The 19,534-nt window shown below is 32.4% G+C and overlaps 1 protein-coding gene across 1 annotated transcript; it reads left to right on the forward strand.

Moving 5' to 3' along the window:
* The first annotated feature begins 6,352 nt into the window (after nucleotides 1-6,352).
* Nucleotides 6,353-19,065, forward strand: LOC110031445 (VHS domain-containing protein At3g16270). Its single transcript, XM_020734633.1, has 6 exons — nucleotides 6,353-6,505; nucleotides 6,664-6,901; nucleotides 7,382-8,137; nucleotides 12,931-13,086; nucleotides 17,191-18,036; nucleotides 18,750-19,065. The coding sequence occupies exons 2-6, from the start codon at nucleotides 6,695-6,697 to the stop codon at nucleotides 18,789-18,791; spliced, it is 2,007 nt and encodes a 668-aa protein (XP_020590292.1). The 5' UTR covers nucleotides 6,353-6,505; nucleotides 6,664-6,694; the 3' UTR covers nucleotides 18,792-19,065.
* The last annotated feature ends 469 nt before the right edge of the window (nucleotides 19,066-19,534 follow it).

Consider the following 19,534-nt stretch of genomic DNA (forward strand, 5'->3'; position numbering starts at 1 on the left):
AAATTTAGTTTGTTTGAAATAAGCTCGTGTTCGAAATTGTTCGTGAAATCACTGTTCGTGTTCGTTTCTTAACGAACGAGCCGAACAAGAGCTGTTCGCGAATGACGAGCCAGTTTGACATCCCTAATATTAATATATTATATTAATTATATAAGTAATATTATATAAATATATAATATCAATATTATTATATTATATTATATATTATAATTTATAAATTTTAATTTTTTAAAATATCATAAACTTTTTATATACAATTATTTTAAATTATTTTATATTTCGAACAATAACGATTCGAACACGAACGAACGCATCAATGTTCGTGTTTGGTTCGTTTAACTAACCGAACGAAAAAAATTTGTTCACGTTCGTATCATTTACTTATCGAATAAATCGAACACGAACTCATTGACGAACCAAACACGAACTGTTCGCGAACAACGAGCTTTTTTGACAGCCCTAGTGTGGATTTAAAGTAAATCCAGCATAAATTTAAAATAAATCCAGCATAAATTTAAAATAAATTCAGCCATAGGCGTTTTTTTATGTTGCTCGTGTTCCATCTCTTTCACGACGAATTCAAATTTATTAAATCTGATTGCGGGGTGGATTTAAGGGATTTACTCTATCATGTCATCGCGGACGATCTTCGTCTCTGTCGTATATGATTTGATAAATTTGAATTTACTGTATTTGATAAATTTTATATAACATAAAGTCAGGTGGTCATGGACTGATTGTTTGTGTAATCGGAGTGGAATTGAAATGCCCCACTTCTGGAAGTGAAAGAAATTTTAGTACATATTATTTTGTATTAAATGATAATTTCTCATTAATTATTTATCTTATGTTTAGAATTGATATGTTAATGATAAATTTCTATTGGCATGAATTCTGAGTCATAACATGGGTCTCAGAGAGGTAATTTTTTTGGACAATAAATGTTTAAATTTTTATTAAAAATTATTTAGAATTCTAATTTTAGTAAACTTAAAGTGAAAATAACCGGCTCGATAAGATGGACCTAACAAGACAAAAATGGTCCCATTCGAGTCAGATCAAGATGTAAATTGTTTTTGAAAGTTTTATGGGCATAATTGAAAGTTCAAATGGATTTCGAATACATATTTATAGTAAAATCGAGCGTCTTGACAAGATGAATACAACGAGCCCAATATGACTCAATTATGACATCATTAAAGTACTGAAATGTCCATCGAACGTTGTTTGATCAAGGGAATTTCTTTGAACCGTCTGATCAAGAGTGGTCCGCATTTCTTCCTTATTTGCGAACTGGACTGCATTAATAGAGCTCTAACCTCTCATGAGATGGAACTAGACCCCGAGCAAGAGGGAGACTAGAGCCTGGAGAAGAGGGAGCTGAAGTTTCAGATCTTGCACCGACGATCCAAAGAATGCCTTTTGCTCTCACAACCACCAATCATCGTCGTCCTCCCGCTTCATTAGCCTACAACCATCATCAAACCTAGCTCACCGGCTGACGTTGACCATCGTCGGCCTCTGGCGCTTGCAACTGCAGACCAACTCTAGCTATCGCAGCCTTTGACCAACTCCGGCAGCTGTTGCTACATGCGACCATCTCCAACCGCCGCCACCTCCTCTGGTTAACTCTGGTTGTTGCTGCTACTTGCGATAATTCTAAACGAATACTTTTCAGAAACTGGAGAAAATGCTTCTTTATAATCGATGCCAACTTTTTGAGTTAAATCTTTAGCAACAAGTCTAAGCTTTATATCGTTTAATATTATCATTTGAGTCGCGCTTAGTCTTAAAGAACCATTTACACCTGACTCTTTTACAACCTTAAGGCAATTCAATGACATCCTAGACTTTATTGTGATCCATCGATTTCAACTCATCTTTCATTGCATCTAACCATTTAGAAGAATTTGCATTTTCAATGGCTTGTGAAAATGAAACTGGATCTTCATTGACTCCCCAGTCAAATTCAAACTCATGTAGATAAATCACATAATCATCAGAAGTAGCAGACCTTCTTTGTCGTTGAGACTGTCTAGGCATAACTTCATGTGGTTCATCTAATGTAGGTTCATTAGTGATAGTTTTATTATGAGGTGTTCGATCATTTATCTACTGTTCATGTAAGTTGTCAGACTATTCAACAACTATAGAAATAACAACTTGAGAAAAAATTTTAGGTAAAAGAACTTCAACCCTAATTTCTTGGATTTCCACTTTACGTGATTCCAAATTTTTACTAACTTTACCATTTTCAAAAGATCCACAAACGTCAGTGTTTATAATTTCAAGGAGCTGTGTTTCTTGTGGCATCTTTCTTAAGTGTGTGTTTTGTATGCTTTCCGTTAATACAATCCACACAAATGCTAAGATCAGTGAAATCTAAACCATTAAGGATTCCATTCTATATCAATTTTTCAATTCTTTCTTTGGATATATAACCCAAACGTTTATGTCACAAATAAGCTGAAGTTTTATTCATAAAATCACATTTAGTGCCAACATTATGATACAAGGTCATGAAAGTCTCAACAAAAAAAAAATTATCAAGTTTAATTTTATATAGATCATCACAGAATACCAAAACCACTAAGATTATTGTGTTTAATTAAATTGAAACACCCATTCCCAAATTTAAAAGAGTATCTAACATAATCAAATTTATATAGTGAAATTAAATTATGAGAAACAAAAGAGACATAAAGTGTTTGAAAGAGGTCTAAATGATGTCCAATATCTAAAATTAATCGATAAGTTCTAATGGCTTCAACCAAAGCTTTGACTCGGTTTCCCATGAAAATAAACTTTTCATTTGGGTTTACGATTTGGTTATAAGAAATCCCTACATAATGGCTTCAACCAAAGCTTTGACTCGGTTTCCCAAGAAAATAAACTTTTCATTTGGGTTTATGATTTGGTTATAAGAAATCCCTACGTCCCTACATCGTATTAGAAACAAGAGTGATACAACCAGAATCATTTACTAAGCATCATAAAAAACTTCTGCTAAATTTGATTCAAATATACAGAAACACATGGCTTACCTTTCTTTTCAAACCAGTCTTTGTGTTTCTAACATTCATTTTGGTAGTGCCCAGAATTTATACAAAAATGACACTTAATTTCTTTATGTTCATCTTTGTGAATTGGGACAGATGACACAATAATCTTTAGTTATCCTTCTCTTTTTCATTCATCTTTCCAAATTTCTTTAAAGCTTTTCTTTCAGGACCCATGAGATTAATAAAGTGATTTTTTTCTGTCTTAAGCCTTGCTTCCCCTTGATCTTATCTTTCATAGTGTTATATTTCATGTGAAACGACCCATACTCAGGAGACAAGGAGTTAATGACAATCTGCACAAAAAAATTTTCATTCACTTCATTCCCAAGGTTTTGTCTTGTTGCTATATTCGTCATTTCAACGACATGCTCATGCATAATACGAAAACCATCAAATTTCATATTGTTTGATGTACTCAATAGTGTCCCAGCATGAGACTTATCAATAAAGTCAGACTGAGAATATTCCTCAACAAATTTCATGAATTACTTAACATTTTCAGCATTAAAAATTGTACACTTTATATGCTGTTTACTACAACCATTTACATAAACATTAAGCTCAATCTGTTCGATTTCTCCCAAATTTTATAAAAAGATTTTTGCTTAGCTTTGCTAGAATCAGTAGGAGCAGGGTACATCTCAATAGTTGTACCGAAGCAAGATCCAGAACACTAAGGTGAAACTAGACTTGCTTCTACAATTTAGAGAAATTAAGCTCATTGAATAAATGTAACTTGCAAAAGAAGAGAAATGGGAGTAGATACTGCAAATAAATAGAACATGCTCATACATTAATGCCCTGAGTATTAAACTTAGACAAATATGCATATGCAATCAGATTAAATGAAAAATTTAATAGTGGATTGAAAATATCTTCTGGGTGATATAAAAATACACAATAATAAACATAATTGATGCTTGAATTGTTAGCATAATATAATTGACAATTATTTATACACAAATTAGACATGTTTATTTTCTTTGGATACATAAACATATCCAACCAAGTATATAAATATGTCACAATTATATTAAAAAATTATAAAACAAATTATCAACCTTTAGACGATCCATAAAGATTTTATAATCAATGAATTTCAATATACCCATAATAAAATAAAAAAAAATTATTTCGTAATAAACATCAGATACTTATGAGTAATTGAAATTATTTAATTTGACACTATTAAACATACTAGTTTGGCCACTTTAGTGACTTACAAATTAAACAAGATATAGACATCAAATAAACAATAATTTGTCAATTTATCTATTAACTTTAGTGATCTAATTTCAAGATCTAATTTACAACCGAAATTTTATGCAATTAGCATAAATAAAACTAAATTAAAAAATCACAAATTAAACAATCAAGACTTTGATACCACATGTTAGGATTTTTAATGTTAGTTATATGTTAGGATTTTTAAATTCATAAAAAATTCAATTTCATGACCCAAAAATTCATAAAATTCATAATGACAAAAATCTTTGAATTCATGATTTTCATATACTCATAAAATGAGATATACATATTTGTATTCATGATTGTAGAATTCGACAAAAGAGATGAAATTTCTCTCTCTAATCCTTTTTACTTTCTGCACTTTTTGATGGAGAGAAAATATACATTTCTTATTGGAAGAGAGAGAACTCTTCTCTTATTTATCAAAGAAAATATAAATGTCTCTAAAGAATAGACACAATATTTTTCTTAATTATCCATTATTAATCACTATTCATCAGGGTGTTTATTGACCAATAGGATTTATGATAATTTAATTTATTAATAAAAATGAAAGAATGTGGTGTCTATTTGGAAGAGACATGACCCTTTTCTCTTTAATTAATTAATTAATATTATTAAAATAAATGACGGTGGACCATAAAAATAAAATAATGAAAAACTAAAAATATCTAATACTTAGATTTTAATTTATATATTATAAATATATGCTATAAAATGAATGTTTCATTTTTAAAAATTAAACTGGTGTCCTTTTTAATTAATTAATCATGTAAATAACGTTATATACTTAAGTATAGACTTTCTATGTGTATTCTAACAAAAAAAATAATACAATGATCAAACTCACTTATTAAAGTGGCTGAACTAAAGCAACCCACCGAAGTGGTTGAATTTTATATTCTTAGTAGAGGTGAGCTAGCCAAACAGAGGAGGGACAACTAGGATAAAAACTATATATGATCATCATTATTAGTAAGGACATAAGCATATCAATTTTTAGAAAGTGACACCTGACATCCACATCACTTATTTTCATGAAGACACTATGAATGAATTTCATAATGTACTAAATGTATTTTCTACTAAATTTTTAATTATAAAAGTGCATTTAATATGAGAGAAGGAGGATCCAGGATATTCTCTCGCAGTGCCTCTCTCTCTCTCTCTCTTAAAACACTGTAATCCTAGAAACATCATCTAAGCCATTTTTTTCAACCTTGCTAGAGATTCAAGTTCAATGCACAATCCCTGAGACTAGTGCTATCACAACTCATCATCTGCTATCAACACGTGTTCGCCTCATTAAATAACTCGTGTTCGATTGTTCGTTAAGCAAACGAGCTGAATGTGAACAATTTTCTTAGCTCGATTTATAAATGCGCCGAACATGCACAAATGTTTGTTCATGAATGTTCTATTATTTTCACTCGAAATAATTAAATAAGAATATTTTTTTGTATGCGGATATATAAATACATAGGATTCGGTGGTATGCTTGTAAATATTCCTCAAATTTGGCTGGCGCCTGCGCTCCCTCATTCCGTAATGGGTGTTAAATGTGTAAATACATAGGATTTGTCGCGTTTTTATGTAAGTTGGATTAAGGGGAGAGTTGGCCTTGCGGTTGCTATGCACGTGCTAAAAATGTGGAGGGGGATCGCAGATATCGCACATAATTCCATTTATCTTTTGTCCTACATCGGAAAGGAGGGAATTTTTCCGTCTTAAAAAAAGTTAAAAATAAACTCTCCAATGCATCGAAAAAATGGACCGTCAGAATTTCGGATTATATTCATAAAAATAATTATTATTTTTAATTTAATAATAATAAAATAATTAATTACATTTTTTTTGGCTCATGAAAATGAGCAAATTAAATTCAAACCCAAACTTAATTTCAACAAAATTTGGATTTGCTCAAGCTTTACGTAGCTGATATAAATATAAAAAAGAAAATTGAGGAGGTAAGAATGTAAATATATAGGAATTGAGTGGTATTAATGTAAACGCCCAAACAAGAGAGTAAAAAAAGAAAAAGAAAAAGAAAAGACCAATCAATCTACTGCGTCTCTCTCCTTCAGCAGACAACCTCGTGTTCGATCCGTGCCTGGAAGGAGCACCCGAATCTCAATCCCTCGCCTCGCCTCGCCTCGCCTCGCAGTTCTCTTTCGGCATTCAATACAAGATTTTAGGTATGCTTTGAAGTCCTAAGAGATTTCTCGTTTCTGAACTGGTCATCACAATAGATCGGTTTGTATTGGGGTTTGTTCTAAGCTCTCGTATTCTGAGTTGCCGATTCATTTGGGCGGTCTTTTCGAGATTGGGGACTGATTGTCCTTGGAATTATTAGGGTTTGGAATTTTTTTCTGGATTGGGGGACGATGGATGCGAGCCGAAGGGCTGTAGAATCTTATTGGAGGTCTCGCATGATAGATGGAGTGACTGCGGATGAGGAGAAGGTTGCGCCCGTCTATAAAGTCGAGGAGATCTGTGAGCTTCTGCGGACTTCTCATCCGAGCATCGTTAAGGAGGTTTCGGAATTCATTCTTAAGCGGCTTGATCATAAGAGTCCAGTTGTGAAGCAGAAGGTATGCATTTTAAACCGATTTAGAAGTCTGAATGCATCAGTAGCTGTGTTATTGGAATTTGTGTTTTCTTGTGCCTGTTGTTTGTTATCAGTATCAGTGATGCGTTGTAAATCATGAAGTACCTGATTAGTACCCTAGCTGGAAACTATATACTCTTCAAAATTGAAATAATGCACGAAATTGTATCTTTAGGGCCTGCCTTTGTATGCGGAGATTGACACTATTATTTGCTTTCATTATCATTGCTTCTGGCAGTTGGTTGAATTAGGATAGCATTCATATGATAAACTTGCATTCTGCTTAGGGTTAAATTTCTCTTTTTTATCAACTTTTTGTAGATTTGTTTGTGAATCCTTTGAATAAACTTGGGCCCATTTGATATCTTATATAGTGTGGAATAATATTAACAAGACCTAAATATTGCAGTTTCTTTGAAGCATTTTGATGTTGTTTCCATTGATTCCATTGAACTGATAACAGGCTCTAAGACTTATCAAGTGTGCTGTGGGTAAATCTGGAGCAGAATTCAGGAGGGAAATGCAACGGAATTCAGCTGCTTTGCGCCAACTAATTCATTACAAGGGAAATTTGGATCCTTTGAAAGGGGATGCTCTTAACAAATCTGTTCGTGATACAGCTCAGGAAACTGTTTCTGCTCTCTTTACTTCTGATGATAATAAAGCAACAGCTCCAGTTGAAAGCATCAATAAGCGTATTGAAGGCTTTGGTAATACGAATTATGAGATGCCAGTGGAAGAGAAGAAGTCTTTTCTCAGTGAAGTTGTGGGCCTTGGAAGTGCTTCTATCATTCAAGGAATAACATCCCTCGCTGTTTCCCATTCATTGAAAAAAAATGATAGTGGGACTTACCGGAGCCCCAATCTGAGGAGGTCTCTAACCACAGAAATAGATAGCAGGGATATATATGAACCAGTAAATGAGCATCATGGTGAAACATGGCAATCATCTGGATCATCAAGGAGTGCATCTTCCAGTAGTTGGAATCTCGATTCAAGAAATAGCGTGATAAGTACATCAGTTAATGGGGAGAATTCTGGTCACGCTGTGGTTAGGAGTCATGAGGAGAGGCTTTTAGAGACAATTGTGACTTCAGGAGGCGTACGGCTGCAACCTACTCGGGATGCTCTCCAGGCCTTTCTCACAGAAGCATCAAAATTGGACCCACTTGCTATGTCCCGTGCAATTGAAGTGAAGCTTCAATCTCATTTATGGCAGGTAAGTTACTGCGATTATTATGATGGTTTTTGATTTACATCTTTCTGTTTATTTTCATGCTGTTACATTGAAAATTTGGTGTTAAAGCACTTTTTTTATTCTAGATATCATGGATATGCTTTCATATAGTTAAAGATGAGGAGTCAGAGGAAGATTTATTGGATATGTTGTGTTTCTTGTCATATTTCTTTGGTGCATGTACTTCTATAAATGGAGCAAACGGAGGATTCTCTCATCCCATTCTAGAAGGAAAAGCATTTATGAAAGCGTTGTGGCTAATATAATCTTGTGCATATACACAAAAGTAGTTCAGGTGTATTTGTTCTAAAATAGTTCGAACTTAGAGTAAAAGAACGTGAAAACTAAGTAGTACACAAAAATTTGCTTCTTGTGCTTTCTAGAATTTTTTACATATTTAACTACTGTGCAGTTTGTTTCTTAACATGCATATGCTTTTTTATATTTAATACTAATGGTCCCGAGGAGTCTGAAGAAGATTTTGGATGTGTTGTTATTTTATCAGGTTATTATTGGTGCATTTACTTATATAATTGGAGTAAACAAAGGATTCCTTCATCCTCTTTCAAGTTTAAAATGAAAATCATTTGTAAAACATTTCAACTAATATAATTTCATTTATATATGCAAAATAAATTCAAATTTTAACCTAATGTTCTCATCTAGTTCAAACTTAGAGTAAAAGAATGAGAGAGCATCAAGTGAAAAGTAGTAAGCAGAAATTTGCTTTTTTGTGCATATTTTACTACTGTATAATTTCTTTCTTCATTACTTATGTTTCTTTTTGAAATGGAAGCTATTTATATTAGTATCTATCATGTTTGCATCTCAATTTAATTCCACTTTGAACCTGCTCATATTTGTGTTATGTGTTGTTGAGGAGCATATATTAGTAACATAAATGGATTAGAAAGTTCATTGCTAAGTAATTAAAAAAACAAGAAAGAAGAACTAAAATGGTAAGATGCACTTGAACCTATGGAAAAAGATATTGGAGTTATATATATTCTTTTACATGGAGCAACGATATAAATAAGAACTAGAAGAAAGGAAGAGTTAACGTTGGCTCTTTCTTCCCTTTCCGTTAGGTTATTCTTTTCTTCTTAATCCATTCATTTTATTTTTATGGTTAAACCTTTTCTTTTTTTTTTTTCAACCAACGAGGTTTTCTTATTTTTATGGTTAAACCTTTTCTTTTTTTTTTTTTCAACCAACGAGGTTTTCTACTGCTATTTTCTGGTTTTATGTGATGGATTATCCTATAAAAAAGAGTGGATATTGTGATACCAGACTGGCAGGCAAAAGCAATAACATGAATGGGATTCACGTTAAAAGAGATTAATAGTAACAAATAACGAAATGACCATAAAAATTATCTCTGCTAATTTGAACAATTCTTGAATTTGATTTAAAGTAGCCTGCTTTCAATAATTACATGCAAAAAGTCCACCTAAAAATCAGTTTTTGGTCCTAATTGATTACAAATTATTGATGTTGTTACTACAGTCCTTGGATTAAGCTGGAGGAAGCTGTCAATGCATATTTAGGCTGAAAACAACTTTCCAATTTCTTGTTATAGGTGGCTGTTTCCACTTGTTGGTAACACTGCTGCGAATCTATAATTTTTAAGTTTCTTAGGTAGTTAATCATCCAGGAACAAAACAACAATTGTGCATCAAGAAGATATGCAAATAAAGAAAATAGACACCCGGCGCTGATAAGATTCTTGATCAATAATTCATATCGGTCATGTTCTTCTTTTTTTTTTTTTATTAGCAACTAGATTCGGGAGTTAGAACTTGTAATTGAAGTGGAGTTATTCTCTGTTATGGATCTTAATTCAGGAAAGCTTCAACTGATTTGTTGTTGAATGGAGTTTATGTGAATCGTTTACAGTTGTTGAAACTCATCTATGAAACATAATTCTTCTGTTGAGTTTTCAAATGGCGACCTGCTGTTAGTGAGTCCAGAAAAACACGGTAGTCAATTGCTCATAAGCAGGTCAAATTTATTAATGTTCAGAAGGTTAGAAATTGAGAACCTGATAAGGAGGCTACTCTGAGCTCACACTTCAGTACCTTCCTATTGTTGTTACATGATGACAACCGTATGGGCAGGATGCAATTTTGTGTTGTGTGGATGTTGGAAGGGATAAATAGGATTAGGAATGAACTTTCTAGATCATTCCACATTCCGACATTGACACGTGATAGACCGGAAGTGGTTACTAGGTAAATCATATTCCTGTGATTCTAGACAGTTCGTCCACATCCTTCATAGTTGCTTGCAATTTCTTTTTAAAGTAGAGGAATTCTCAATTCCTGATAGAATAGTGGTCAAAGGTCTGGTTCACAATGTGCAATTGGATCCACCATGTGATCAAAACTCTCCAATTTAACTGCATTGAAAGAGATTTCAATTTGATCGAATCATCTAGTTATATATTGTACTGTTTTATCTCCAATACCTTTTATCTATATTTTTTTAAATTTTTTATTGTTTTCATATCCTTTTTATTTACTTTTTTTGGGTTCGTTAAATAGAACTCCTCTTTGTAGCTGCATTATTGATTTCAGCATCAGATTATTCAGGTGCTTTCTTACAATCGTGCAAGGGTGGTTGAATATTTTGATATTTCAGAAATATCAATCATTCTTTTTTGATTATTTTTCTTACTCTTTGATATACAAATAACTTGTCTCTTATATCTGAAGATACTTTCTTACACTTATTAACATTAATTTTTTAGACGCATCAGGATGACTTATAAGGTGCTTCTTAGCTCGGGATATAACTTCATTTGTCTCTTTATCAAAATAAATACATTGTGAGAAGATTTCAACTTTGTATATTTTCAAGTTAGATTTTTTTTCTTGAATTTGAATCAGTCATCACTAAAATTTTTCCATATACTAAGTTATTAATTACACATGTAGAATTAAAATGAACAAAATCTTTTTAGCAATTTGTTATTTCCACCATAAGAAATGAAAATTCAAATGTAATGAATTTGACCAAATAATAATCCCACACAAAATCAATTACAAACAATTAGATAAAAATAACTAATGTAGATGTTACAAATTTGAAGAATTAGGCCTCTTGTCAATTTGAAGATTCATTCCTCATCTCACAAAAAATCTAAGACGTCTTGCACTCTTTATTTGTTATGATGGACTCATTGTTTCCTATATTTACCTTAGGCCCATCTTAATAGTCCATATTTCCAATGTCTGTAGATTAAATTAGGCCTGTTTGTCTCTATTAATAAATCTAAGCCCTATCGAAACAAATAGCTAATGAAAAAATAGTTTTGGATCATTCAGTTGCCCTACTGGCCTGCATATGATGACTAAGGAGCAGCTTCAATTCATTGCCCCACAGATAAGTTTAAGCATCTTTTTCCTTTTTTAAAGATTTGCGTTTTACTCAAAAATAAAAAAAATAAAAAAAAATAAAAAAAAATAATAAAATAATAAAAAAAAAACTAAAAGTTTGAGGTTTTATTGGAACTTCTGCTCCAAGACTAAGTGGATACGTGCCAACCACCTTTTTTTGTTGGGGCACTTAGGCTTGGCCCCACTAAAATCTCTTGCTTTTTGGTATTTTTTGGGCAGTATAGCATTCTTCATTTTTTTGCCTTGAACAGACTGAAAGTTCCGGTTTTTCCCACCCTATTTTGGAGCATATTTCTTCTACTTGTAAAGAATAAGATATTCTCTTGAAGCTCTGGAACCTTATGATATCAAATTAATTTTTTTGAAAGATTAAATTAGTTGAGAGCTTATTCGACCCCATAACCTTTCTTAGATAAATGACTAAGTTTATTACTAATAATTAGCAGTTTAGCTTAATATTGATCAAACCATGGATCAAGGAACAGTAGTATTGGGAAACAACTAGGTCAAATCTGTATTTTCGTGTTTGTTTCTTATCAACTCAAAGGCTCATATCATATCCCTTTCTTCTGCTTGTTTATAACTTCATCTACAATGCAAGCGTTGAAGGGCTCCTTGAAGATCTTGCCACCTATGTATTCACTGTTGCACCTTTCATTGCTTTTCATTCCATTGATGAAAACACAAGCATTAGAAGAAAAAAACGTGGACATTTATAGCAGTGCCCTTTGGATAATTTATGTTATCGTGGATTGAACTCATTTGCTATATAGAAGAAAACTTTTGAGCCTATATTAATGCTTTCAATAACAATGGAACTAATTGAAGCATCTTGCAAAGCTTAATGATCCGATTTAATTTACTTCTTCATATTCATATTAGCATCTTTCTTAGAAGTTCTCATTTTGTAACGACAATACCATTTTCAAAGAAATTTATCCTCATCTTCGAAATGAAAGGTGTATGATCGAATATCTTTTAGGGATTATGTTCTTTTCCAGGACTAATACTTCAAAACGTTTGAAGTAAGCATGGGAACTTCTATTGATAAAAATTGGTGGACATAGAAAGTTACTGAGGAAATATCTTTATGTTTTTTCTTGGAATGGTTTCTGGTGGTTTAAAGTTGAGAATTTTCATGTTGAGAACATGGTATTAAGCATCTTGATTGTGAGAATACTGCTAGCCAGCTTCGTTTTAATGCCTTTTCAACTTCATAAAAATGTTACACTGTTTTGCTGTATTTACTATTCATTTATTACTATGTTTGGGGTTTCTTACAAGTATTTTCTGAAGTAATATTATATACCGTAATGCACCATAACTATAAATAGCTTTGCTAAATATATATATATATTTTTTCTTCTTGATTTCTAGGTCCGAATGAAGGCAATCTGTGTCCTGGAATCAATTTTGAAGAAACAAGATGATGATTATTGTTCTATTATTGAATCTTATTTCAGTGAAAACAACGATACTGTGGTTAAATGCTGCGAATTACCTCAAGCTTCACTGAGGGAGAAGGCAAACAAAGTAATAACCATAATGGGTGATATGATCATCCGTATCTAGTGTTTCTCTTCTTTTTTCTCTTTACTTCATGTATTTAATTTTATTTTTTAGAATTTGAACTTCGTTATTTTTACTTTTTTTTTTTTAATTTGAATTTCAATGTTTGCGCATTGTTTTGGGATAGTAGATTATTCACTTGTTTTTTTTTTTGCAAATGGTTACCTATAAGTGGGAGAATCTAAGTACTTAAGTCCATTACATCTGATGGAAAAAAAAATTTTTATGATGCTATCTGTGCAAAGCTTCTGTTTTTTTCATAGGAGGGACTGTTTTTTTCATAGGAGGGACTGTTTTTTCATAGGAGGGACTGTTTTTTTCATAAGAGGGACTGTTTTTTTCAGAAGAGGGGAATGCCACTGTCCAGAGTATTTAGTTTTGATATTATGACCTCAAGTGTAAGTTCAAAATTGTAACTCCTCTTAACATCACTAAAGTTATTTGCGTGCGAGATTGCAAAAATTTTAAGTTCATTTGATCATCAATCAGCTGTATTAAAAATTTAAAGACAAAAGGCTTCAACTGTGTTTGATAAGATAATTGTGATTTTAAGGTTTAAAGTCTTTTGTAGGGCTGTCAATATCGGGCCTGACTTGAAACCAACATGAAAATTATAGTTTGGACTATCCTATATAATATTTGGGTGAGGTTCAAGTTTGCATAAGTTACTCAAAAAAAGATGGGTATGGTTTAGGTCTTGCCAGCTTTGGTTTGGGTCCCAAAAAATGACGACTTAGCTGTTTAATTCATTATTTTAAAAAAAACTCATGTAAATATAAAATTTTTTATTTTTAATTATTTGACTTGTGCTTCCAAATCGTGTTACCATGTTCATTTTTGGTCGATTTGATTATAACCTGTAACAATTTTAATGTTTTTTGTCGTTTTGGTTGAGTTGGGATTGCTGATTTTTTTAAATAAATTTGTTGGTACCTGATTGAGTAAATTTTTGTTGAATTGTGTTTGGGTCAGACTCAAACTTTACTAGTGAACCCAAATTCTAGTCTTTTAAATGGCTTAGAATTGTATACTTGCGTTCTTGATGATATCTTGTATGTATTGGATGATTTGGATTGGCAAAATTCAAGGTTAAACCTAGACTTATAAAGTCACATCCCTATGTCATCTAATAGTCCTTGTAATTTGCATGTGCATGATGGATGATTAAATCATTACATGAATTGATGAAACCTGATCTATATGTAATTCTTATGTTATAGATTGCTGTCGATAAAGTTACTTTGATTTCAAAATTTTATTAGGTTATAGATACTAAAGAAGAGAATACTCATTTTATTTGTACGCTCATATTGTTGGGTTGTTGTGCTTGCCTTCAATTCTTTGATCTAGGAAGGCTTTGCGACTTTTGTTGATTTGATATTGTAGTCAGTTGCAATTTTTGTAGCTAGTGTGGTTTGTAGCTTTGTTTTTATTTTTATTTTTAAATTTTATTTATTTTTAAACAATAATATAAACGTGGTTTGCTGCTTTGTAATGATTCGTATAGTATGCTTTTAGAGTTGTCACAACTCTTCTCTTCGGTTCTATTTTGGTTTGTGGTGTCTTTGCTATGCTTATGGAAGTATTTTCGTTGATGGTTTTGAATTACACTAGATTTAGAACATATTTAGTTGTGTTTGGCTGACCCTGTGTTGACCAAGTAATAGTTTTCAAAATGGAAGATTTTCGGTAGAATTGTAGGGGCAGATAACTTTGGGATATGAGTTGTCTGTATATGCCAAATACGAAGGCATGGAATATTGTTTTTGATTAATAAAATTTATTCTTTCTATGTTTTAATCTTGTGAGTGTTTGCAGGATATGAGATTCCAAAGTATTGTGCAAGTGCAATAGTTAAATTCTGGTTGAAATAATTTGCTTGTGCTAACGTGTGGCTTGTATTTTTTTCTACTTAGTGAATTTGTTCTATTTATTTTGGTGCTGAAAGGTCTTAATTTTTGTTAACTTTATTACAATTAGGATTTTCATTGCGGTATAAACTTGGATTTAGCAATTGCTAAATTATCATTATTTTCAAGTTTACGTGCAATGAAAATGATTTTTTGTGTAATAGTTCTAGTTCACATGATGATCGACAATAATCTTTGATACCATTTGATGCATGATGCTTTTTATGGTGTAAGTCTGATGCACAGCAAAGATTATGCAATGAATGAAAATTAAAATCAAGGAAGTTATGATATAAGATGGATAATGTTTAAAAGTATATTACTACTAATTGCAGATATCATCTTGGGAAACTTTCATACTTGCTCAATAATTTGAAGGAATTTTTTCAAAAATTACTATCTCATGAATTTTGAAAAAGTTGAAGTTGCAGAACCAAAACTAGTGAGCCGCGCTTAATTATTTTGGCGAAGTATTGTAATGAAATGAATTGAACATGGGTTGGTGTGGACCTAAAGAGAAATATCTTCACTTTAGTGCATATTAAGACTAATTTCATAGTCAATTTAGATGCTGTAAATAAAGTAGTTCTTGTGTAATGAATATCTTGCAATGTTTAGACATCTTGTGGCTGCTTCTAGTTTGCCTCTAGATCATTTTCTTTCAGCTACTTGTTTCATTAAAGGGTCTATGTGAGTGTTTAAGAATGCATTAAGCTAGAATAAACTGAAAATACTATTGAAGGCTTTATTTAGACATTTAAATGTTGATTTATTAAGATCATTTTATTTGGACTATTCCAAATATGATTAGTGTTCCTAGAGAAAAATCAATGTCATTTTTTATGAAGGTAATCTCAAAAATCAATGCCATTTTTTATGAAGCCAATCTCATATGTGCTTACACATGAATCATGCAGTCATTTTTTATGAAGCCAATCTCTTATGTGCATACACAATAATCATGCATAGTTTAATAATTGCAATTGAAGAGGTTGTAGTTTATTAGTTTGTGAATATATTTTTGAGATCGAGAGGGAGGGAGGGAGGGAGGCAAATTAAAGTAAGGCTAACTATGTGGTAGTTAAATAAATATAATGAATGGAAAATTCTGCCCAGGTTTACTTAGGTATAGGAATAAGCTTTTAGATGAAATGAGTGGCAGAACTTGTAAACTCAAGCTCAATAAGTTTTCACTACAACTTATAGTTGATGTCAATTGTGTCAATTTACGCCAAAGCTATCGAAATTAAATCCAATCACAACATAATGGTGTACATAGATAGAATAACACGATGTGTATCGTGCTTTTCATGGCCTGATTTGTCTTCAAGTTTTACATGATCAGCCTAGATCCTTCCTTGTCTCCCTTGTTTACTTTTCTAGATTATGTTAGATAAACTTGACTTTAGTCATCTTAAATAAATCTTAGGGGACCTTAACCAACCCTAGATACATAAGACATTTTGAATTTGCATCCAGCCATGTTCTAGTTAAGTCAGCATAGATTGTTCTTAAAATTATATTTGATGATGGAATTTTGTTCTCCATTGATGGTGGATTCTATTCTCGTGATGATTCTTGAATTACATTGCAGGAGATTCAACAAATATGCCTTGTTTTATATAATGAATATTAAATGCTAAATTTCTAGTTCAATTTCTTAAGCCAAATATATTGATGCAGGATTCTAGCCATGCAGCTCCTGTAGTTGAATTCTGATATTGTAGCATTTTCAAGCATTCCCAAAGAAGTTGAATGTGCATAATTAGCTGCTTTGAATTGGAAATCTTAATTCATTTTATACTACTACTTTCATTTCATCATCTTGCTAAGATTAGGGTACTTAACATCTTAAACATCCTATATCATCGATCTTGGGTATTTGAGTTGTCAAACAAGCTTGGGTGCATAATGCAACTATTTTAATCTCACCCTCCCTTTCCTGCCAACCATGAAGTTATCAAATCGTTGCTACACTATCATTTTAGGTGCAGTGATTTACTGAACATCACACTTATCTTTTCACCGTTGGCTTTGCTATTTGCTTATTTATAAGGCTTCTTATTGTTATCCTTATTTTAATTTATTTGAATCTAGCTCGCTCATCAGAACTATAATGGAATGAATAAATAAATTTATTTTGGCTTTCCATGTACAGGTCTTAAATCTCCTGGATGGGGACCAGCAATCTTCTGCTGGAAACAAGGATGACTCAACTGATGGAAAATCCAAGCCAGTTCCAACTGTTCATATGCCCGATTTGATCGATACAGATGGTCTAGATGATGACAAATCCAGAAATCCTTCAAAAAATCTCGTTGATCAAGGCATCGGTGATTTAACATCAGCTCCTCTAGTGGATTTATTGGAAGGTGCCCCTATTTCCGACGTAAGCATCAGCAAAAATGAAAATGAGGATGATCCATTTGCCGATGTCTTGTTCCATGTGACTAACGAGAAGAAGCAGACTGACATCTTTTCAGGATTGACAATAGATGATAAAAAATCCAATCAGATTTCTCTCAATGAAAAGAAGCCCGAGTTTGACTTTTTTGGTTCCAACTCTTCGCATGTTGAATCCAATGGTACGAAAAATGTTCAAGATTTGATGGTTGGACTATCTAATTCAGATGGGAGCAGTCAACAGAGCCAACTTCCTCCCAATGGGACTTCTCAGGGTATTGCTGGTTCAAATGCTTACTACTCTATGGCTGCCATGCAATATAATATGCAGCCAAATATTATGTTTAATCCAGCTCTTGCTAATCAGTCCATGAACTATGGTGCAATGGGAGCGTATATTGCTCAGCAGCAATTACTTTATCAAAATATTGGGAATGCGAATCCTGGTTTTATCAATGCTGCTGGCATTGCCACGGATGCTGGTTACTCTTCTTCAGCACTCCCTGATATTTTTCAGATATCGAATAATCCAGTTCATAGCCATGGTGCAATGATGAGCAACTCGAAAAAAGATGAGACGAAGGCTTTTGATTTTATTTCGGTATGCTCTCTAATCTTCATATGTAATTCTATTTAGGGACATTTACATACATGCTCCATAATTGTTTTTTATTTACATAACACCTAAATTTTGCATTTTACCTTTATACCATTGAAATATTTCATATCACATAAAAATATCACTATTTTAACTTTTTAAAAAGTAAATCTTTTCATGCATGTTAAGATGGCATATATGTAAAAATAAAAGTTTATATATTGGACATGCAAATAAAAAAGAATTGAGTGGCATGCATATAAATATTCATTCCATTTATTATAGCTAGTTCTTTCATTTTGTCATGATTAATATATTAGGAAAAAATATTTTCATCTTCTACAAATCTATAACCGTTTGGGGCCACATAATTTGTGATTTATACATCACCATGCCCATATATATACACTATTAAAATATGCTCAGTATACAGAACACCTGGTCTTAAAAGCTGTGCCACGTTATAGATCATAAGAGTAGCCAATAATGCTGTTTGGTAGTATAAGTATCAATTATGAATCAGATTCACTTAAATGTTTCAATTAAACATAATGTAGATACCATTATGCATTAAATCAACATCAAACAAGAATTTGCTTGAGGAGCTCCAGCGTAATGTTTTTGAAGATTGTCTTATGAAAGGGTTCTTTAATGGCATTAGTTGGACCTTAGTTTTTGCAACATATTCAATTTTGTTTCTCCTTATTTTTTAACAGGAGCATATGTCTGCTGTGCGCGATTCGAAGAGAATACGATGATTGGTATTGAACAGAGGGATGATCTGCTGTTATTTAGAGTGTTTGGTGAATGTTTTTTTTAACAATTTGAGTAAATTATTTCTTCCATAATGTATTTAAGACGTTGTCTAGTTATGCTCCTACCCTTAGGAATATGAAAAACCAGAAATCATATACATTGAGAGGGATGTTGGGGAGTGTTGTAAAGAACTTTTGAAATGAAGTTAAAATGTACAATTTGCATTCTTTGGGTCTTTGTAATTTGTCTAAATATTTTTGGTATTTATGATGTGCTTGGCCATTTATGGATGTCTTTTCTGGTACAGATTGTGTGTATCGTATATGATATGTTATGATAATAATGATGTGTTCAAAATGATGAAAATGAAATAAAAATTTGTCCTCCATTTGAATAGATTGCACCCGTAGATTGTGTTCTATATATTCTGTAGGTTTCATGTGACTTTGATTGTTCACTTGTAGCTGGAGAAAAAGCAGGTTTAGTGGAACATGAATTTGACAAGCCTTGAACTCGACTTCTTTTTATGTTTCAATCTTGGTTAAACTGTGCATGTTGTAGGGTGCGTTTGGGGGCAGCTTGTGCTTATTCAGATAAGCCACTTATCTGGAAACGTGAACCACGGGATTCAACCCGCATTCCGCGTTTAGTGTAAAAAATCAACTACGTTTCAGATAAACTGCTCAAACGCAGATTTCAAACGGTGAGTCGGCGTTTTCAAAACGCTGCAGCTTATTGTTGGGTT

Source organism: Phalaenopsis equestris, unplaced genomic scaffold, assembly GCF_001263595.1.
Source record: "Phalaenopsis equestris unplaced genomic scaffold, ASM126359v1 Scaffold000819, whole genome shotgun sequence".
NCBI classification, from domain to species: Eukaryota; Viridiplantae; Streptophyta; class Magnoliopsida; order Asparagales; family Orchidaceae; genus Phalaenopsis; species Phalaenopsis equestris.

Excerpts from the sequence above, each read along its gene's own strand:
- LOC110031445 (XM_020734633.1), top strand. The coding sequence starts at position 6,695 with ATGGATGCGAGCCGAAGGGCTGTAGAATCTTATTGGAGGTCTCGCATG. Across the intron at positions 6,902-7,381 it reads GTCCAGTTGTGAAGCAGAAG|GCTCTAAGACTTATCAAGTG; the intron begins GTATGCATTTTA and ends AACTGATAACAG. Across the intron at positions 18,037-18,749 it reads AGGCTTTTGATTTTATTTCG|GAGCATATGTCTGCTGTGCG; the intron begins GTATGCTCTCTA and ends ATTTTTTAACAG.